The following is a 21,390-nucleotide window of genomic DNA, read 5'->3' as shown; positions in this document are numbered from 1 at the left end:
CCACCTATATGTCTCATGGCTCCTTCTCCTCATCTCCTTTATCCATTTATTCAGGAGCGAGTTCTCCCGCCGGTACCAGAAGTAGATGCTCATCATCAGGGCGGGGAGGAAGAGCAGGAAGATGAGCAGAAGGGTTATTAAGATGGCTTCGTGATCTGGCAAGGAAAGCACAAAGATGAGTGCGGGGCTGGGAGAGCAAGCAGCCTCCGGCTTCACTCAATGGAAATGTCGGTCCCATCTGCCCATTCCTGGCCACACAGACTAGAGACATCCTTACTGATCACACCTCCGAAAAGGGAGCAGTGGCCTCTGATAAAAAGGGGTGGCCACCAAGCAACCAGAGCTGGGCACAGGCCGTGAGTCTGCCTGAACGGACCCCACAGAGCTGTCAGCAGCAGCGTTACTGCCCCACCTCCCCCTCTCGTGGCATCGCTCCACCCCACCTGTGTCATGAGGCACCAGAGGAGAAGTCGTGACTTACTGTCGTGCTGCACAGGGCCACTGTCCACGCTGCCGCCCAAGCCTGGCTTCTCGCAGTAGGGGGGAGCCCAGCCAGCATCGCAGTGGCAGTTCTTGTTGCTGTTGCAGACCTGCAGAGAGAGAAGGAGGGTTGGAGACCACAAGGGATGTGTGGAAGCGATGGTCTGTACAGTGGGGGTGAGAGCAGAGAGCCAATGGCAGGAGTCCAGGCTGAAGGAGCTTAACCCCTGCCAATATTCAACCCCTGGACATCACTCGGATCGTATCCGTGTTGCCCTCAAATCTGCGATTGCAACGTACAGAAATATTTTGTTGATACTTTCATTTCCCCGCTCTTTGCAGAAACCTTGAAAACAGGTACCTTACACCCTCAGCTTTCACACCACTTGACCAGATAAGCCTGACACCCTTAATACTTTCTGTTAGGCCAGAAGTTTGTTAAACATCTTTCCCTTGGGTTCTTCCTATTAAACCACAACATTCTTGTTGCTTTATCGGACAAAGCCCTGCGTTCTGCGGAGGTCAAATGTTTGTAGCCTTTAAGCTTTGGACAACAGTGGCTCTTTCTATTCGTTGAACCATTTCCCTGCCTTTTTGTAGTCCCAGTTGTGTTTCTAACTCTTGCTTTGCTCTCAGAGAGAACAGGCACCTGCTCTGAGCTCCAAACACTCTCCAGTTCAAATGGAACCTCGATCCAAATTTTGCAGATGGTCCTTACATCATGAATGATCTTTTTCCTCTAACTTGAACATGGGTAAGCAAAAGATCTCAACTCAGTCTCCCCATAGCTGAGGCATGTGAGAGTTACGAAAAGCAGATGCCCACTGTGTTGCAAGGCTCGTCCCTGGGGGAGACACTTGGTTTTCCTTAAGAATCTGTGCTCATCTCAGGAGCCTGTCTCAGGCAATAACTCACCCCATGACCGTTGCACTGGGAAACACACTTTTCCAGCTCAAAAAGGGAAGCATTCTGGCACCGGCGATCTTTGCAAACCTGAGAGAGAGCCAAGAAGTTGAGGTTAGAGAAATACCCGAGAGAGAGGGGACAGCGATCTTCTGACTTCACAGACAGGAGTCCTGTGGAAGGATGTAGTCCGCTGGAAAATGGTTAAATCATCTTGTTCCAGGTCAACGCATTTCACTCCGATTTTCAGCAGAGCCCAGGAAACCTCTGCCATTCCTCCATCCAGGATGGCTCAGCAGAGCAGCCGCCACCACTCCCACCTCCCTCCCCTGACAACCCACCTGGCAGCTCCTGGAGAAGGCATTTCCCATCTGGCCCTCAAAGGCGGGAACCAGCCAAAAGAAAGAAAGGACACTGGATTTCAAAACCAGCCATTCTTTCTCATGAAAATGTTGACATTTTGGCCTTCCATCCCAAACCGGGATGAAAATTTCACAACTGAAATGCTAAACAGCAAAGGCCATTTCTCCGCAGCCAGCTCTGGTGTGCATCCCTACTACCATGTTGTCTACCAGGCTTCTGCCCTTTCTCAGCTGAACTGACCCTCTGTAAAGTACTTGGAGATGCAGGGGCTGTAAAAGAGACTAATGCTCAGTTAGCAGCATCTGTTTGGAAGTGTCATCTTGATTCTGAACACAGCTTTCCTCTGGGAGACAATTTATTCATGGGAGGAAGCCTCATCCATCAAGCCCCCCAGCACGTAATTCTTGTTGGGTTTGCTCCACTGTGCATTAAATCAATAAAGAAGCATGGAGGCCAGAGGGAAGAATTTGGTGGCCTACACACAAGCATCCGATGATGACTAGAAACACCCCAGCTGAGATGTCAATGGGCAGTGTCTGCAAGCATGGAGGAAACCATGTCCTACGGCCCAGCTGTAACCAAGAGAAGAGCCAGTGTCCACACTAGAGCTGGGATAAGAGCCAAGGAGATGACCCCAGCTCTAAGAAGAGGTACTCACCATCCCGTCTCCGCATTTCGTCCCCGTCATCACCAGCCCAGGGTCGGAGAGGTCTTCCTCGTCGTCCTTTGCAGTGTACATGTAGGTGCCTCGGCACTTCACCTCCCGCCCGTTGAAGCGGATGGTGGTGTCGATGGAGACGGTGTTGGTCCCCTGGGGCTTCTTAGCTGAGCTCTGGCACTGGATCTTGCCACACATAGCATCCCTGAGAGCAGGGCACCACCGAGGTGAGGGCAGGACATGTGGGTACCAGCCACCTCCCCCTCACTGCCTCATCACCCCCTGCAGCACTGCTTGCTGGCTCATCTCCCTCTGAATTTACGGCCATGTTAGGTTGTGATGGGAGAGGCTCAGCACATTCAGAAAGGACTTAGATATATGATGGACAGCACAGAGAAATGCTGGAGGGAACAGGCAGGGGTGGTCCCTCTAACATCCCTGGTCTAACTGGGAATACTGGAGAGCACACGCTCCCCAGATAGCATCTGCTGTTGATGCTGCCTTTGATCTTCCCTTCAGGCTGGGCTCGAGGTGATGCATGGTGGTGGGACAACCTCCCAGCAGCGATGGGGATTGAGTCCAGGAAGGACCTGGCGGCTTCCTCAGGTCCAAATTAGAGCCGGCCCAAGGGGTGATGCCAGCAGGTTGGGGTAGGACCCAGCAATTCCTTTGCAGGGGTGGGCAGCGGGGAGCTGTGAGTGTGGGAGGAGGAGATGGGGCACCCACGGGTGCCAGCACTGGACCCACCTCTTGTCACATTTCACATAGCGCCCTTGGCTGTCTTTCCCGCAGTTGCCGTAGGTGTTGCCAGCCATGTTCACGTCCTGGAAACAGGCATCAGGGGCCGGCCAGGCACCTGCAGGGAGGGAGAAAGGTTTCACGTGGGATGGGAAAAGCAGCCAGAAGGGAGAAATACAAAAACCAGGAGCAGCGTCTGGTTGCTCATGGAGAAAACACCATGGAAAAGTTTCTGGATGAGCTGTTGCTGTGGGTGCCGAGCCAAGAACAGCACAAGAGGGATGAAATCCCATTTTCTGTGGGGTCTTGTGGAGGATTTTGGCCCTGGGGGAGGATTCCCCCCTGTGCTGGCTGCAGCTCTCCTGGGGCACCCACAGGCGCTGGCCCTTGGGGTGACAGCACTGCTATGCAAATGGGGACCTGTGTGCCCTGTTTGGGGTGGGAGCAGTAGAGGGGAGTATGTGGGTGCAAGCGGCGTGTTGGGAGTGTGGGTATGGGGGCCGTAGTGTGCAGAGGGGCGGGGTACCCTATGGTGGGAGCCATACGCAGCATAGGGGCTGTATATAACGTATGGGCTGTATGCAGTGTATGACCCATAGGCAGTGGGCGGATGGGCCCAGACACCTGTGAGTGTGTGTGCACAGCACCCCCAGACCCCCACGGATGCAGCCCCCAAACCTGGATGGGGACAGCACAACCCCTCCAGCCCCACGGGCCACGGGGACCCCACGTGCAGACCCAGCGCTGAGACCCAACGTGGCTCCTACTCTGGAGAAGGATGGCAAAGAGGTGGGGGGACCCACCTGGTCCCCAGAGCTGGACACACTGCTGGTGGTGTGTCATGCACATGCCGTTGTTGCAGTAAGCCTCGCCGTAGGCACAGGACGAGCCATCCAGCAGGTACACATTGGCCGGGCAGTAGGGTGAGGCACCCGTGCAGTATTCGGGGAGGTCACAGGATCCCGCTGCTTCCCTGCAGATCGTCCCAGCCACCTTTAGCTGCCACAGGAGGAGAGAGAAACATCAGCACTGAGCAGCAGCAAAGGGCACAAGCTGGGATTGTGCCTCCTGGCTCAACCTGGGACCATAAACCATCTATAACGTCCCCTGTAGGACTATACGGCGCGGTCAAGGTATAAAGGTAAATTCCTGGGCTGGACCCCAGCCACAAAGCAGCCAGCAGAGACTCCCCCGCAGACACCAGTTTGTGCATAACCCTCATCTGGCACCAGGGGGTTTGACCTTCTGGACATGAGTCCCAAGGGAATGGTGGGTGCTGTTTCTCCCTGCTCAGCTCATGGGCAGGTGGGGGATTTACCTTGCAGCTCTGGCAGCAGTCGCCGTGGGCACACTGGGCCCCCGCCTTCAGCGTGCAGTTGTGCGCGTTGCAGCATGGGTTGGTGCACTCCTGCGTGGGGAGAAGACACCACCATGATCAGCGAGTCCATCCCTTCTCCACAGCTGCCCTCAGCCCCTTCTCCACTCACTGCTCTTCTCATTTTGCCAACGGGGAAACTGAGGCACGGGAGGAATGAGGAGACCTGAGCACTCTAGGGCAAAGTCAAGAAGAAAGCCAGCACCAGGTTAAATGGATTTAGGAAGGTGGGACTGGGCAGAGACCTTGGTTTGGAGTCCCTCTGGTGACCAGCAAACCTCTTTCCCTTGGAAATACCCCTCTCCACGTGGTCCGTGACCTGCCACCCAGCAGCTGAGCTGAGCTGCAACAGCCTCTGTGGGAAAGCGACGCAGCACCCAGCGCCGTACCTCCACCTCCCCGCAGTCACAGTCTTCTCCTTCCTCCAGAAAGCCGTTGCCACATTTCCGTCCCACCACCAGGTCCTTGGTGTCGGGCAGGTTGAAGAGACACATGCCACCTCCCTTCTGGAAGTAGTTCTCCAGCTGCCTCTTGCTGCAGGAGCTGAACACGCGAGGGAAGGGGTGTCTGCGCAGGGGACAGATGGGGAGGGATGGGAACCAGGGCGATCAGGGCCAGGAGAAGGTGGAAAACCACAGTCAGAGCTGGGAAATAAGGACACAGGCAAACTGGCACAAACCCTTCCAAGAGCAGAAGCCACCATCGACCAGATGCATCAAGACCACTAACATCTCCCACCCCAGCTTGCACAGCTGAGCGCCAGACTAACAACCAGGGGACACCACACTGAGCCCAAATATTTTCCAGAATGGGATGGGGTGGACAAGCAGAGCTGCTCTACGCCACCCCCAGAGCATCAGCCCTCCAGCAAGAGACCTCTTGGTGATTGGAGACCCCCACGGCCAAGGAGCACCCACTCCTGCAGGCTCTGCCAGCTTGATGCTGGTGGAGGTGTCACCTCTGTGCCTTGCTCCTCTGCACCTGGGACACCCCAGAGCCCCCCCGTCCTAACCACAAGGCAGGTCTCCACATCTGCAGCGACTATCTGCTCAGGATGTCTGCTAAATATGTGCCTGCTGTCACTGAGCTGCTGATGGGAAATACCCGTTTGGGGCTACAAATACGTCTGAGGGTGAAATGGAGAAAAATCCTCTAAAAAATTAAAGAAAAAGGGAAAAGAAACACATATAAAAAAAAAAAAATCAGAGCCTACAACATGTAAGGTCATTTCTCTAACAGTCCAACGGGTCTGTCCCATAAGGAGCTGGAGAGAAATGGTGATTTTCTAGAGAAGCCCTGAGCATGGTTCTGTATTTTTTCACAAGTTTGTGGGTTTTCTGTGTGTGATGTACTAAGAAGGAGGAAGCAGAGAGTAAGAGCTGTGCACTGTCCTTTGCTTCGGTGCTGGTTTCATTTCCTCCTATCGTTGAAAAAAAGTTTTATTTCATATTAGAACATCTCATTTCCGAGATGACACAGAGGGCATTTTTTAAAAGCACTTTTGAAGTCGAGGGGAAATCTCTTGAGCTGTAAGGAAAGCTGTAAATCCATGCAAGTTATGGGAGGGTGAGCAAGTAAATATACCAAATAAGCTGATTCATGAACGTGCAAATAGGGATAGGTGGAAGACAGTCAAAAGGTGCCAATGTGGGGAAAAAAAAAATATTTTGGTAAAAATAAGAAGGAAGAAACGTCACGGGGGAGAGATCAGCTCCGCGAGCTTTGCCTGCAGGGGTGAGCAGGGGCACAGCTGAGCTACAGCATCTGCTACCGCTTTGCACCATTGCATCCAGACCCGGTGGGTGGGGGCAGGATAGCTAATTAGTAGTATAATTGAACAAACAAGGGCACAACTGCCTCATCCGGGAAAGCCAGTGCTTTTCCCCACAACAATCCACCTAGGCAGAGACTAAACCCCACGGGGTCAGCGTCGTGGTCTGACAGCCCAAAGAGCCTGGAGACACCCTGACACCGTATCGTGGGTTTTGACTGTTATTTATTAATTGAAAGAGTGAGTGGGTTCAAATAACGGAGAATAAACAGCTGCTTTTCTGCAGCACAGGGAAATCTGGGGTGACTGTATTGTTGGGAGCTGGAAAACCCAACAAGAAAAGGACTTTGGAAGGGAAAGTGTCACCAACTGGCTGAATTTCATACAGCTCGAGGGTGAATTAAAGGGTAAGAGCACAGGAAAACAAACCCTGGCTGGATGCCAGAAGGCATGAAACATAATGCCTGCCACTCCAGAGCATCCCACACCCAGATTTAGTGGGGTTGGGGTGGGGGGGATGCGAGCTCACCCCACCACAGGCCCGCGTTGCTGTGAGTCCCACCAGCATAACAGGGGACTGGGCGCCCCGTGGCCCGCCAATCTTACAATAAAAAATAATTTCATTGTGCCGAGGTGTGGGTTAGCACAAGAAAAATGCCTTGAATTCCTGTAGCGTGTCTACCAGATAACAGCCATTTGCTTCCGCCCCTGGCTCTTTGGGGATGGGGCTGCTACCCCTCTGCTACCCTCTCCTACCCCCTGGAGACCATGAGTCCTGCCCGCTCCTGGGCCCTGGGATGGGCTCTCCCCAGGGAACTGGGATGTGCAGGGCAAACGGGGAGGAGGGTAACTAAGCCAGGTTCCCCCTTTGCAACAGGGCACCACACCCACAATGGTGCCTTGCAGGACAGGACCTCCTCCCCTCTCCCCAGTACCCCTGGCTGCAAACAGCACCCACAACCTTCTGGGGGGGCTCAGGGGCCACATCCCATCCCCACCGCTACTTACCCGGTGGCTGCTGCCATGACACAGCCGCCTTGCTCCGGGGTGGCCTCCACGCAGCAGCCCGTGCTGTCATGGCTCATGCCGAAATTGTGGCCGATTTCATGGGCCATAGTGGCGGCTGCTCCGATGGGCTGCTCCGAGTGGTCCTGCACAGGGGAGGGGGATGCATCAGCACAGCATCCAGGAGCGATGGAGAGGGGTGATCCAGCACCAGGGAATGGGGTTGGGGTGATGGAGGGATCACAGCATCCCTGGGATTGCAACTGGATCCCATGGGAGGGACAGAGAAAGGGATGGAGAAGGATTTGTGGCAGAAGTGGGGGTATGGTCTCCTAAAAGTCCTGCACAGGACTGTTGGAAGCTCTTTTTGCCAGAGCCAGCTGCTGAAAACCTGGGGCCTTGGAATGTACAGCCAAAACCCAGAAACCTCAGTGCCCCAGAGCACCACCCTACCTAGGGACCACAGGTCACCAGGGCCACCATCAGGAGGAGGAGTTATCTGGGGTGGAGATGACCCTACAAAACCAGAGAGCACAAGCAGGGAACAAACAGGGGCTCTTCAATGTGAGAGGCAGAAGCAATGCAGGACATCCCAGCACTGCTGCCAGCTGCAAGCCGGGGGTGTACATGGGGCAGAAGACCTTTAAACCAGCCCTTTCCCACCCTCCTTAGCACTTGGCCAACATCTGAGAGGGGTAAGGGGATACCAGAAGCCTCCTGCCCTCTCAGGCTGCATCCCAAGACGAACCACAGGTGGCTGGTCCTCCAAACCCATGAAGAACCCCAGCAAGACAGGGTGGTGATGGGGTCCCCCAGTCTGGGAGAAGCAGCAGGGACCCCCGTGCCCCTCTTACCACGCTGACGCCTCCAGAGTTATCCACGCTGCACATCCCCTCCAGCGGGGCCATACCGATGGTTGTCCCCCTGAAGGTCTTCCCCCTGCCCAGGAAGGAGAACGGAGGGGCAGTCAGCACCCCAGGGGTGGTTTGGAGACCCCAGTCCGAGCTGGGACCCCCTTGCCCCAACACCCCCAGGCCCATAGGGGTGCTCACGTCAGCAGCTGGGCGTTGTCGTGCTTCTTGCGTGACCTCAGCGCCTTCTTCCACTGCAGAAAGGACCAGAGCGTGGCGTTGGCATCGCTGGTCACGGCACACTGGTCCCGTTCTGTCCACACCTCCAGGCCGATCAGGGCCACCTTGATATTCAGCAACCTGTAAAACTGCAGGGAGGGGACAGGGATGGAGGGGACAGGGACTGGCGTTTGCTGTACATCCTTCATCCCCGCCACAGCGTTTCAGCTGGTGGGTCTCCACGCTTTCCCTCCAGCTGGGTGACTTGAGTACACATTTGTCCCAATCCACCTGCAAGTATGAGCTCTACAAACACAGGCGTGGGCACAGGAGCCAGTCAGGATGGCACAACACCACCCATCAGCTGACAATGCCTAAACAGCAAAGAATTTTCACCACGTGCTCACATCTGCCATCTCAACTCCTAGCCCTAGTGACACGGGGACAGTCCCTGAGGGTCACCACCAGGCTGGCCCCAAGCTCAGGTGCTTCCACATGTGCTTTCAGTGATGGACACAGTCACAAGACGGAGGTGGTCACAGGATGGAGGTGGTCACAGGATGGAGGAGGTCGCAAGGGACCAGCAGGTCCCTCTTGTTGGCCATTACCTTGTCCACATAGTTTGCGATCTCCACGATGCGCTGCTTGGTGTGGCCCAGGTTGAGGTTCTGGTTCCTGTACTGCAGAGAGATGGGGATGGGGAAGGGTCACCGGAGGAAAAGCAGGGAGGGAGACAGAGAGGGGTCCCAGCATTTCAGCAGGGGACCAGGCTCCCCCACAGCGCTCACCAGTGTGTGATCAGCAACAATGAAGAGCTCCATGTACTTCATGGTTCTCCAAGCATCTCTCTTTGCCTGCAAGACAGAAGCAAGGCTCAGAGGAGTGAAGGAGCGGGTAGCCCACGGTGCTGGGCATCTCAGGCTTCCCAGAGACTGCTCGAGAAGGACAGCTGAGAGGGGAAACTGAGGCACGAGGCAACAAGGAAAATTTGAGTAGCTACAGTGCCATTCCCAAAGCTGCCCCACAGCATGTCCCACCCCGTGCGGCGCAGCACTGGCACCCATCCCACACCCATCTCTGAGGTCTCCTGCCCAAAGTCCAACCAGGTAAGCTGCCCACACAGACCCCTCATGCCCCGTCTGCCTACGCAACTCTGCCCAGACGCCAGGCTGATGGGCACCCCGCCACAAGTTGCAGGTATCTAGCAGGGGTGCAGAGAGCCCCACTCCCAGCCCTCTGCCCCTCTGCAAGCAAAGGTCCCCGGGATGGATTTACCCGGCGGTGCACCGGCTGGAAGAGCCGAGCGATGTCAGCGATGGTGCTCCCGAAATCGTCACCGTGGCCACAGGTCCCGCCCTGGATGGGCAAGTGCTCTGCTCGGTGGATGATGTGGTGTCCTGGCTCGGGGGTCCCCGAAGGTTTCAGGTAGTAGCTGGCATTGCTGCTCAGCACTATCAGGCCCCTGGCAATGGAGAGCAGTCCCCCATGGCTCCTGTGGTGCTTTCACTCTGCCTTCCCCAGCCCCCGCTGAGGCCCCACAAGCTCACTGCACCGCAGCTTGGTCCATACCCGGGGTGGGGGTCTCCGTCAGTACGACCCTATGAGCTAATATATCCTTAGCACTAAAACCTCTGCACTGGTCAGACCATGTGAACACAGGATGGCAGCTGGTGGTTGCAACGGGGTGACACTCAATTCTGGGGTACCCACTGCAGGGTGGTGGGTCTTGCCTCCTCCAGAGATGAATTTCCTTGAAGGCAGTTTGCGCTGCCAGAAAAAGGGCCTCTCCCCCTCCCTGCCCACTCCCGGGGTTGGGTGAAGGATGGGAGAAGGGGAGAGGTGGCAAATCAGCCCCGTGAAGCATCTGGAGCTGGGCTTGCAGGACCATCGGTGTTGCGCCAAGGGGTCCCCAGAGGGGGTCCCTGCCAAGAGGAAGGGGGCAGCCAGATCCAGCCCCCTCTTCACCAGCCCCACAGCCCCCCTGCCCTGCACATCTCCATACCGAATTCCCGAGCAGGTGCTGAGGACAACCCAGGAGCCGCCGTAGCCGCGGACGTGCCCGTGGTAGTAACAATGGTCCTGGAGAGAGGCGATGGAGCGCTCCGTTAGAAACCCCCACGCGGCACTGGGCAGTGACAAACCCCATGTGCTCGGCCCAAAAAACCACCCATTTTGCATTTCCCAGCCAGACGAGGGGTGTCCCCTCTGCACCAGGGAACAGGAGGGACAGAGCCAGGAGGCTGCCAGCTCCAGCAGTTCAACCCAGGACACAGACAGCCCCGCGCCCAGCTCGGCGTGTTGGAAGGGTGACAAAAAGCCGGTGGGGGGACGTCGGGGAGAGCAAGAGCTGCTCGAGCCCGGCACTGCCTGTGTTTATTTCCCGAGGTGCTGTATCGCGGCCAAGAGATACAGGAGCCACGTGTTGCTGCATTCCTCCCGCGACAGGCGCCGGGGATGCTGCCAGCGAAAACACCACGCCTCATCCCGGTGGGGCTCTGGCTTCGTCCCAAGTGCCAAGGCACCCTGAAAAGCAGAGATGAGTTACGTCCGTCCCCCAGCACCCACCGTGTGGTTGGGGGTCACCGTCACCGGCTTCCCATCCGTGGTGTAGTGTGTCTCGGTGTAGCCCGGCGCCAGCAGCCTGCAGAGAGAGGGGAGAGGGGTGAGGACCCTCGAGCTGCTCTGGGTGTGCCGGCACAGTGACGCACAGAGGCTCGGTGTGCCTCTGTGGCTGAGCCATCAGCACAGTCCCCCTTCCCAGCCCCCCTTTGCAAAGCTTTGGGCAGCGGAGCTGGCAGTGTGGCCATCACCGCTGCCTCAGGGCTGGTCCCCGACCAGTGGTTGCCCATGGCCAGTGGTGACATGAATCACAGTCCAACATCCCCCTTTGTGTCTCAGCCCATTCTGCTTCAAAGTCTTGCTGGTCTGGGACAGGGGACCTGCACCGGGGAAGCCCAGCTGCCCACCCACCCCTGGCTCAAGGGCCACCTTGCCACCCTTGAGGACGAGCAGCCAGGCAGGGTGACAGCTCCTCCATCAGTGCCAAACCTCCCCAAACCTAAACCCTCGCAGCAGGAGAAGTATTCAGGGTCCAGCTGAGGACACAGGAGGTTTGAGGTCTCCAATACAGCCAACCCCTCCAGCCCCAGGCATGTCACTTCACCTCACTCATGGCACAGCGAGGGTGATGCTCCTGATGCAACGCCCCAGCAACAGGGTCGGGGGGTCCCCAAAAAAACAGAGCTGATCATGAGAAAGCTCAGGCTGCTTTTAGTAAAACCTGCACCCCTCTGCCTTCAACCCACGTGCCTCAGCTTTCCCCCAGTTGACAGCCAACACCCACCAAACCCAGCCCCGGGGCCGCCTGTGCCACAGCCCTGTCCCGCCCTGACAAATTGTTTCCTGCTGTGGGGAAGAGCCAGAACTGAGTTTGCAACCAGCGAGTGCGAGGACCTGAGGGTCCCAGAGAGCAGGCGGGAAGGATTTAGACCAAAATAACCCCACGGGTGGTGGAAAAGAAGAGAAAGGGATGGAGGTTTCCCACACCACCGAAGGCTGCACAGCCCTGTCCAGATGCCACAGTGATGGGCGTCCCACCACAAGCTTGCAGGCACTGTGGGGACAGCAGGTCTCCCAAGGGACAATGCGCATGCAGGGGTCTTGGCCACGCAAAGAAGGAGAAAGCAGGCCTGGGTTTACCCCTGCTGACAGTTTGGCCCTTTATTTGTGGGGTTTGGCCCCATCCCAGAGGTTTTATTCTGCAGCAGAGGAAAATAAACCAAGCAGCCAGCCCCAGAACAGCCCTCCCGCCTCTTGGTTTCTATTTTGCAACCAGTCTGGCCCCAAAAATGTCACTGTGGGCATGTTCCCGCCTTCCTAGCCCGCCTGTGAGTGGGTGCCTGGCACCAGTAACTCCAGTTACAGCAGAGAAAGGAGACAGGAGCTCAGTCTGGTTCCTGGCAAGGGACCCGTGGGCAGCTTGGCAAGACAAGTGTCCGGCCAGCACGGGGGCAGACAGGCAGCTGCCCGTACAGGATGGGGACAGGTATGGGGACGGGTCAGCTGAGGACAGCAGAGAGGCAAAAACCTCCATGCCATGCCTGGGGAACAGGAAGAACTGGGAGGGTTGAGCCGATCCCCTATCCAGGGGCACAACGAGTCCCAGCATGGCTCAGACCACTGGGATGTCCTCTCCAGGGCAGGCCAAGGACCAGGAGTTTTGGGCAGGGAGGACGAGGAGATGTGTATTCTCCTCCAGCTGAAAGCAAGGCCTTTTCGGAAAACACCCCAAAGGACAGTTTTGGGGGCCAACCACATCTCCCAGTACCAGAATAAAAGAAGATTTGAGGTCTAGCATGGCCTCACTGGCCCATGAGCTACCAGGTCTAAGGGTATCTGGCACAAGGCAGCATCTTAGATGGCCAGGGCTGCACTGGTCTCCCCAGTAGACCAGTACAGCCAGTCCTGGGTGTCGTGGACTACCCTGGGTGCCATATGGACTGCCTTGGGTGCCATGGCTTGTCCTGGGTGTCATAGGCTGTCCTGGGTGCCATGGACTGCCCTGGGTGTCACAGATGTTCTTGGATGCCACATACTATCCTGGGTGCCAGGAATGATCTTGAGTGCCATGGACTATCACAAGTGCCACAAGGTGTCTTGGGTGCCACGGATGGTCTGGTGTGCTATGGGTGCTCTTTGATGCCATGGAAAGTCCTGGGTGCCACAGACAGTCCTGAGTGTCATGGACAGTTCTGGGTGCCACAGATGCTTTTGGGTGCCATGGATGATCCCTGGTACCATGGACTGTCCTGGGTGATCAGCTCCCTTTCACTGCCACCAACCCCTTCATCTGTTGCACTGTGCCCTCATCCAGAGCTCAACATCCTGCAATGCCCCACACTCCTCCAGTCCTGCCAGACGCATCACAGCCACCAGGTGTATTCCCCTCCAGCTCAAGGGAAGGCCTTGTTGGAAAACCCCCAAAGGATGGTTTTGGAGGCCAGCCACATCTCCCAGTACCAGAAAAAAGATCTGAGGTCTAACATGGCCACCCTTCACCCCTCCCGGCCACACTCATCCATCATGGCAATGATGGCCATGAGAAGACATGCAAACATCTGCAGGCCTGAGGCACCAGGCTAAGAAACAAGGTTAAGCTTTGCACATGAGCTTTCAATCCCCACTGCCAACCTCACCACTGCCCACAGTCCTAAAACACAATGTGGATGGGAGCCCCCCAGTTCTCCTTCCCGCACACCAAAAGCTCCTCTGCAGGTCAGCAGGGCTGCATGGGGCACACGGTGGTGACTGCTTTTGTACCCAAACAGCAGCAGGAAGAGGGACCTGCCAGGCGTGAGCCTCCCCCGGCTGCTGGCAAGAAGCAGAAGTGGAAGCAGAAGCTCGTCCTGCAGAAATCGGCTTTCTGCCCTGCTCCATCACGGGGCTGCCTGGCACCGAGAGGGACCCGAATGTGCAAGGGGACAAATGTCACAAGGTCTCGGGGAGAGGGGCAAGGAGAGCAGGGCAGGAGATGGAGATGATTGCTCTCCTTGCTCCAGCCCTGGCACGAGGGGATGCCAGGCTGGGTGAGCATCACAGGGACAGACACTGCTGGTACCTGCACCCAAAGAAGGACCCCAGAAAGGCTCGAGTGAGGCTACGTGGCAAGGTCACCCAGGAATGGTGGCCAAACCCCAGAACAAACCAACAGAAGAGCAGCAAAGGTTTCCAAATCCCTGCCAGCAGTCAGCAGTGCCCACCATGAGACACCTCCACAGACCTCACAGGATCAGCCCACCCAGCAGGACGGCAGCCCAAGAGCCCCCCCATCCCCCTGAGCCTCCACCTGGCACATCTCCATCCCCTAAGCACCCCACCTCGCCTTCACCTGTGCTGCATCCTGCACCATGGCATCGAGCCAGGGCTGTTTCATGCACAACACGGGTGTGGGCAGCGGAAAAAGGAACATTTCAGCCCAAACTGCCACATGAGCCGCAGCTGGCAGGAAGCCACACCGAGCTGTCCCTTCCCCTGCAGGCAGGAGAGCCAGGACAGGGTGGCCAGGATACTACTGCTCCAAGTGGGAGCATGCCAGGGACACCCAACACCTTGCCCCAGCCCCAGCCCAGACACTTACTGGTTCCTCTCCAGCACCAGGACGAGCTCCCTGCCCTCGGCCATCACAGCCACCTTTGCCCGGGCAGGCACTGGCACCTACGGAGGAAGCAAAGGAGGGACAGTGTTAGCAAAGACAGAGCCCAGGGTGCTGCCTGCCTGTCCATCCCTCTGCCCGCCTGTATTATTGTAGGACCTACTGCTCTGTTAGCAACACAGAGCCCCATCCCTGTTTAGAAACCCAGGAGCTGCTTTTCCAACTACAAAAACGCAGCAGGAGCAGTGAAAGCACATGTGCTGCAGGGCAGGGGCGGGTGTCAGTGGTGATGCAGAGAGGGGCCAGGAGGTCCCTGAGCATTCCCAGTCACTCTGCAGGGGACATTCCCCACCAACCTGCATCACCTCTCTCCTCCCAAAAGCTCAGTCCCTCCATTCAAGCTGGCGGCAGACCATGGGGCACACACCAGACACCATCTCCTCTGCCCATCCCCGTCCCCAGTGCCTTCCTCTGCTCCCCAGCTCAGGGCACATCCCACCCTCTCCTCCGTGGATCTGCTCCACCTAACTGCAAGCCCGTGGAAGGTGAAAAATAAACCCTCCGGCTTGATTTCCCGTGAATTCCCAGCCTAGCAGGGGATAAAAGAGGATCTGCACTGAGATTCACCCCACAAGGATGGGATGAGACAGTAAATCCCAACTCTGCTGGCTGCTTCCCCAGGGAAAGGCAACAAGGGAGAACCAAGACGGGATACGGGATGGGGAGCAGCACCACGAGCACCCTGAGCAGGGTCTCTGCGTGCTCCATCCCACCATGGCTCCATCCCACCAGTGATCCTGAGCCAGGGCAAAGGGTCTCATCCCCTGAAGAGGCTGGTCCCTGGGGGGGTCAGCACCTGCGTGCACCCTTGTGGGGTACAAAAAAAGTAGTAACCGCCCAGGCACTGGGTAAGGGCACTGTTAAAAATACTGCAGGGCAGCAAGAGGAAACAATTGACTCAGCTTCCCCAGGATGACAGTGGTTTTTACTCACTCCCTCACTTTGGAGGGCGTTTAACAGGAACCCTACGCAGGGACCCACACCAGTATGGCTCATCTGTGTGTGACAGGATGCGCTGGAGCCCAGAAGTGCTCTGATGTCCCCACGTCCCTTCCCTGGCTCCAGCACTGGGGACACTAAAAGCATCGCCCTGTCTCTTGTTTATGGCTGGGTCAGCGTGGGTGGTTCTGTCTCCCTCGCTCCGTCCCTCCCCATCCATGACGGATGCAGGGAGCCCGGCGGGCTGCCAGCCCTCAGCGCCAAGTTCGGGATCCACTGCGGGGCCTCGGCACCCTGGCTGTCAGCTGACGAGGTTTTCCCAGCTCTGGAGGGAAAGGGGAGAGGAAGGACCCATCCTGCTCAGCTCTGGCTTGGGCTGCTCTTAACATCACGGGGTTTTACAGCCACTCATTAGGAATCCAGCGGGGCGGGGGCAAAGTTGGGTGATTCCCAGCTTGGGCTAAACAAGAGGTCAGAACCTGCTGTCCCCTCTCATCCCTACGGAGAGGGCCGGGAGGGCTTTGCTCCTTATGCAACCCAGTCCCCACCCCATGGGGAGACTGGAGGGACCCCCAACCTGGCAGCCACCCCCCAGGGACCATCATGCTTATAAGGAGCAGCATCACGGGACAAATTTCAGGGTGCAGGGCAGCCAGGTACCACCACTGCTGCACTCCAGGACATGGGGTTTGTGCTCCCAGGATGGGTGTTCCTGCAGGTTCACCCCAAATTGAGCTCTAGGGATGGAGGTACCCCATTAAGCTGCTCAAATTAGCCACAGAGATGCTTCTGACCCCAAGGAGACTCGTGGGTCTGAGTCCTTACAGCCCCATTTCCCAAGGGCAGGGAGGTGCCGGTTACCCCAGGGGGACGCAGTGACAGAGTCGGCCTGGCTGAGCCCCCCCTCTGCCTCCAACACTGTCTTCTCAGCTCCAAAAAAGGAGACCAGACACAGTGAAAAAAAAAAAAAAAAAAAAAAAAAAACCACCCAACAGCAAACGGGCTGAGTTCGAGGCCCTGTCACTTCCCGGCGAGCCCCTTTGGCACAGCCACAGCCATGATCACAGCATGGCCACGGTCCCCCACTCCTGGCGAGGGGCCCTGGGTGATGCGGGGAGGAGGAGGAAGCCGGGGCAGAGGGCTCCCCTCCTTCAGTGATGGTGGGAATGGGCTGTATTTTTAGAACATGATCTTATACAAACATCACTCCCTGGCCAAACATGGTCTGTACATTTTTCTTGCTGTTTCACTTCTTTCCCCCCCTCTCGCCCTCCCTTTTTTCAAGCCTGTTTCTCCCCGTCTCTGATCTCCCTAACACCCACTCCCCGCAGTCCACCTCCTCCTCCTCCTTCTCCCCAAGTCCCTGCCGGCTCCTTCCCGGTTTTAAATTCCCCAGCAATTACTCCCTGCCTCGACTTAAGGGCCTTTACTGGCAAAATGCTCTTTCCCAGCTGCCGTCTTAAAGGGACATGTGAGTGTACAGAGTTACCCCGGCATCCGCAGCTCCCCGTGCAAGCACCGGCCCGTCTCCCCGGCTGCTGAAGGCTGCAAAACAAACTGCTGCTAATGGGATCTGTGTTCGGCCCCTGCAAGGTGATGCATCGCAAGCTCTCCCCTTCCCTGTGCCTCAGTTTCCCCCTGAGAGCACATGGAGAAGCAGTGGGGAGCAGGGGACTGATCCTGGTTTCAGTTGGGATGGGCTGAAACCAGCTCAGCGTCTAGAGAAATAAATAGCAGGAAAAAGAGAGAGAAGGAGGGTGCGAGCACCATGCACACCAGAGAGGAGTCAAATAACCCAACTCTAAGGCCAGGAAAGGTTATTGCGTTAATTAAGCACTGATAATTTTGCCTTGAGCCTAACTGGCAGGCAGCTGGGTCCCCGTGAGCTGCCTGCCAAAGTGTTGTGCACCAGGAATGAGTGGGGATCAGCACCTTCCTGGACTCCAGCATTGTCCCAAGCTCCAGCATCATCCCAGGTTCCAATATCATCCAGGGCTCCAGCACCTTCCCAGGCCCCAGCATCATCCAGGATTCCAGCATTGTCCCAGTCTCCAGCACCATCCTGGGCTAAAGCATCTTCCCAGGCTCCTGCATCCCCCTGGGCTCCAGTGTCATCCCAGGCTCCAGCACCATGCAGGGCTCCAGCATCATCCCAAATTCCAATATCATCCTGGGCTCCAGCACCATCTAGGGGTCCAGCACCTTCCTGGGCTCCAGCATCTTTCTCCCCCACCCAAACACCACCACCTCCTCTCTCCAGCAGACATGAAAAGGAGGCACCAGTCCCTACCACAGGCTGCAGGAACCCCCTTCTCTCAGCCCTGGCTGCATGTGGAGGTGATGGCCCCTCTCCAGGCCATCCCAGTAAAACCAGTCCCACCGGGGGCTGGGCTGGGAGAGGCAAAGAGCAGCTGAGATGAATGTGCCCTGGCCAGGACCCAGCCCAGGAACAGCCCAGAAGACCCACCGGGCTGAGCTCAAGTCTGTTTTTCAATCCGCTGATCAGGAACACCGCAGCAATGTTTGCAGAGGAGCCGAGGTCAAGAGCGATGCTCTTTGAGGGGAAAGATGATCTTTGTTTCCCCACGGCTCCTGGCCATCTTCCTCGCCCAGGCTCCCTCCTCACCCTTGCTGGAAAAGCTCTCGCTGCCCTGCAGGAGAGTGGCTCTCCCAGAACCGGGCTCAGAGAGCACTGAGCCCCTTGGGAAATCACTAGTTAAGCCAAAATCCAAAAGCCAAGCTCAAATCACAGCCCAGCCATCTGCTCGGGCAGGTCCCATAAGCCCTGGTTTCCTAAGTAAGCACACGCAAGCCTGGATGTAAGGAGGAAGACGGGGATCGGAGGTACCAGGAGATGCTCCGTAGAGGATTTGGTGATGGGTTTTGCAGCTGGAGCATCATGGCTGAGCCAGGTCCTCCCCAGGCAGCTGGATCTGAGCAGCAGAGTTAAGGTTTGAAGAACACAGGCTGGGGACTGCCTTGTCCTAAATACACATCGGATCAGGATCCAAGACCTCAAGGACAAGCCTCTCACTCCGAGTTGCTCGCTGGAAAAGAATCCTGGGGGCAGGCAGCTCCAGGGCAGCTGGGGGAACCAGGGCAATCCAGGCCCCGGAGGCAGAGGCAGGATTTTGGTTACTTTGAAGCCAAGTTGGCTCAGGGACCACATCAGGGTTTTGTCAGTCCTGCCACACCTTGCAAAGGGAAAAGGGCTTCCCTGCAGGAAACAGACTGTGGGAATGCGTATCCTCAGCACCTGCAGCCCGCCCCAAGCCCTCTCCTCCCTTTCTCCTCCCTTCCTCCTCTGGAGCAGGGCTGTGACCCCACACTATGTGATGCTTCCCAGGGAGGGGCCTGGGGTATCACACCCTGGCTGTGACACGAGGGGATGCTCCAAGCGTTAGTCAGCAAGGAGGAAGGGGATGACCATGTCCCACCCCCGGGACAGGGAGACACTGGCTGCTCCAGGGACCCAGCGGATGTGGTGTGGGGGGAAGCAGTGGGTGGAAGGATGCTCCATCCATGCCAAGGTGTGTTCCCACACAGGGACAGGGAGCCAGGGGGTTGAGGGGCTCCTCTGCCTGGGTGTTCCTCAGCCCTTGTGATGAATAGAATCTCAGACAGGTTTGGCTTGGAAGGGACCTCAAAGATCATCCTGTCCCACCCCCCTGCCATGGGTTGACCTTCCACCAGCCCAGGTTGCCCAAAGCCCCGTCCAACCTGGCCTGGAACCCTTCCAGGGAGGGGGCAGCCACAGCTTCTCTGGGCAGCCTGTGCCAGGGCCTCACCCCCCTCATTATAAAACATTTTTTCCTTATGTCCAGTCTAAAGGTGTTTTCTTTCAGTTTAAAACCACTGCAGTGAGAAACCATACTTGAGAAAAAAAAAATAAGAGATCACCACAGGCAGCATGACAGGCTGGGCGGGTCCCCAGGGTGGGAACAGGGGACTCATGGGGCTGGATACTGGTGGAATACCTGGGCCAGGATACTGGGCCCAACCTCCATTTCCAGCTCCGAAAGGCTGGAAAAGCCCACAGTCAGCTCCAGGAGCTTTCACTCTGTGCCCTGAGCTGGGAGAAAGGAGTGGGAGGAGGAGGATGCCAGTAGCAGTGGGGTAGGATCCCACCTCAAGCCGGTAGCAGCGAGGGAGCTGTTTGCAATCAGGGTCCCCACGACCTCCTCCCCGGCCTCTCCAGAATCGCTTCCATGTGTGTCGGGAGCCGTCGAGCCCACAGGGAGTTCAGCCCCGAACAATAGGAGAGAGGAGGGTGTAGAGGGGGGAGGCAGGGTCTGGCCCCCCCCAGCGCCATGCCAGCCCACACACGATGGGTCTGCAGGGCCGCCACCACCATCCTCCTCCTCATCATCATCCCCCTGGCTCAACCTTGCTCCTCCAGGAGGAGGGAAAGGAGACGTGGTGATGTCCCCCAGGACAGTGACAGGGGCCACCCCGCAGCATCCCACCCGCTGCACAGAGGAGCAGCCCCCGGGGACAGGACGGAGGAGCCTCAGGGCTGTCACCACGCTTGAACCCATCATTTCACACGCTCGGATGTTGTCTCCTTCGGGCCAGACTCCCGCCCCGAAAGCCAGCCCTGCCCAGACAGACAGAGCAGGCTGGCGGCAATCACATGGCTGTATTTATTTCCAGGATCTTTGCTAGAGGGCAGAAAGAGACGGGGCGGGGATGGGGTGGACTAGATTGATCCTAAAAATACACACATCAGCGCTACCAGGGCAAAAAAGGGCTGGGGAGCCCGCTCACCCCTACCCTGTCCTTTGGTTGCCACCATCCTGCCCCCTTGAAGCCTCCCCGCTCCCGGCTGCGACCACCCTCCCTCTCCGGCCTTCCGCCCTCTCCAAGGAACAGGAGCCTCCTTGTTTCGGGCTGGCTGGAGCCAGCGGAGGCAGAGCAGATGCTAGAAAACACGTCGGGACCTTCCCAGCCACCCTGACCCTGGCCAGTGGCCGTCCCAGCCCCACATCCCCCGTCACACGGATTTGCACCCACCCAGCACAATTTTGGGCAGCGGGGTGTGAGCAAAAGTATAAATAAACCTCCTGCTGCCACGCGTTCCCCGTCTCGAGTGCCCTCCAACCTAAATATAGAGCGATCCGGGGTTGCTGGAAAGGGAGGGGACGTTTCTGCAGGCTGACCACAGCATCCCCAACGCGATGGGCTGTTTCAGCTACCGGAGAAGCACAATTCCCAGCAGCCAGCACCAATGGGAGCGATGCTCCCGATTCCCCTGGGAAAAGGCACTGTCCAGCCCCTCGGAGGAGTCAGAGCAGCACAAACTGGGAGGTGGGGTTGACTCCACCTTTGGTATCTCCTGCCTGGAGCAAGGAGGCCTCGCTTGGAGGCACCTCAGGTGGCTTCAGAGCTGTGTCCTCAGCCCCTGCTCCAGGGAGATGCCACCAGAGGAGGTCACCTCCCAGCACTGAGTCTTCTCAGCAGCAAATCTGCTCATCCCCAAAACCCGACGGTTTCCCGCAACCATCCACATCGGTGCTTGTTGTGCTGGGAAGCGATTTGATCCACCCTGAAGGAGACCGCAGCCCCCAGAGCCCCTCCAGCTGCTGGGTATGACCAGCTGCTGTGACCGACGGGCAGCTGCAGAGCTGTTTAACCCCAGAGTCGGGCAAGGTGCCAAAATCCAGGCAAGGGTCATGACAAGCACCTCATCAAGTGGTTTGGAAGCACTGGGGGTGGCAGGGAGGGCGCAACAGGCCAGCGGAGCAGCCTTCAGAAGAGATGTCCTCTCCTCCCTGCAGCCTGAAGCCGGCTTCTCCGCAGTCCTCCCAAGGACATTGCTCTTAAATCCCTCAGCACCTTCCCTTTAGCTAGTACTGCTGGTCCGCCCATCCCAGCCAA

At 57.3% G+C, this 21,390-nt stretch overlaps 1 protein-coding gene across 2 annotated transcripts in view; it reads right to left on the bottom strand.

Moving 5' to 3' along the window:
- ADAM33 (ADAM metallopeptidase domain 33) overlaps positions 1 to 21,390 on the bottom strand; it is a 30,096-nt gene that overhangs the window by 5,470 nt on the left and 3,236 nt on the right. For both annotated transcript variants that reach the window (XM_074904252.1, XM_074904253.1), the window contains exons 3-19: positions 14,500 to 14,576; positions 10,929 to 11,004; positions 10,366 to 10,442; positions 9,639 to 9,825; positions 9,152 to 9,217; positions 8,972 to 9,043; positions 8,346 to 8,512; positions 8,148 to 8,232; positions 7,297 to 7,439; positions 4,907 to 5,084; positions 4,461 to 4,550; positions 3,946 to 4,141; positions 3,152 to 3,260; positions 2,405 to 2,609; positions 1,396 to 1,473; positions 482 to 590; positions 5 to 155 (exon numbers count right to left, since the gene is read on the bottom strand). In XM_074904252.1, the coding sequence (XP_074760353.1) occupies positions 5 to 155; positions 482 to 590; positions 1,396 to 1,473; positions 2,405 to 2,609; positions 3,152 to 3,260; positions 3,946 to 4,141; positions 4,461 to 4,550; positions 4,907 to 5,084; positions 7,297 to 7,439; positions 8,148 to 8,232; positions 8,346 to 8,512; positions 8,972 to 9,043; positions 9,152 to 9,217; positions 9,639 to 9,825; positions 10,366 to 10,442; positions 10,929 to 11,004; positions 14,500 to 14,576 (2,066 nt within the window). The remainder of the gene's footprint in view (positions 1 to 4; positions 156 to 481; positions 591 to 1,395; positions 1,474 to 2,404; positions 2,610 to 3,151; positions 3,261 to 3,945; positions 4,142 to 4,460; positions 4,551 to 4,906; positions 5,085 to 7,296; positions 7,440 to 8,147; positions 8,233 to 8,345; positions 8,513 to 8,971; positions 9,044 to 9,151; positions 9,218 to 9,638; positions 9,826 to 10,365; positions 10,443 to 10,928; positions 11,005 to 14,499; positions 14,577 to 21,390) is intronic.

Source organism: Athene noctua, chromosome 4 (assembly GCF_965140245.1).
Source record: "Athene noctua chromosome 4, bAthNoc1.hap1.1, whole genome shotgun sequence".
Lineage (NCBI taxonomy): Eukaryota > Metazoa > Chordata > Aves > Strigiformes > Strigidae > Athene > Athene noctua.
The sequence above is the reverse complement of the archived record's forward strand: the minus strand, read 5'-3'. Positions and strand labels throughout refer to the sequence as shown.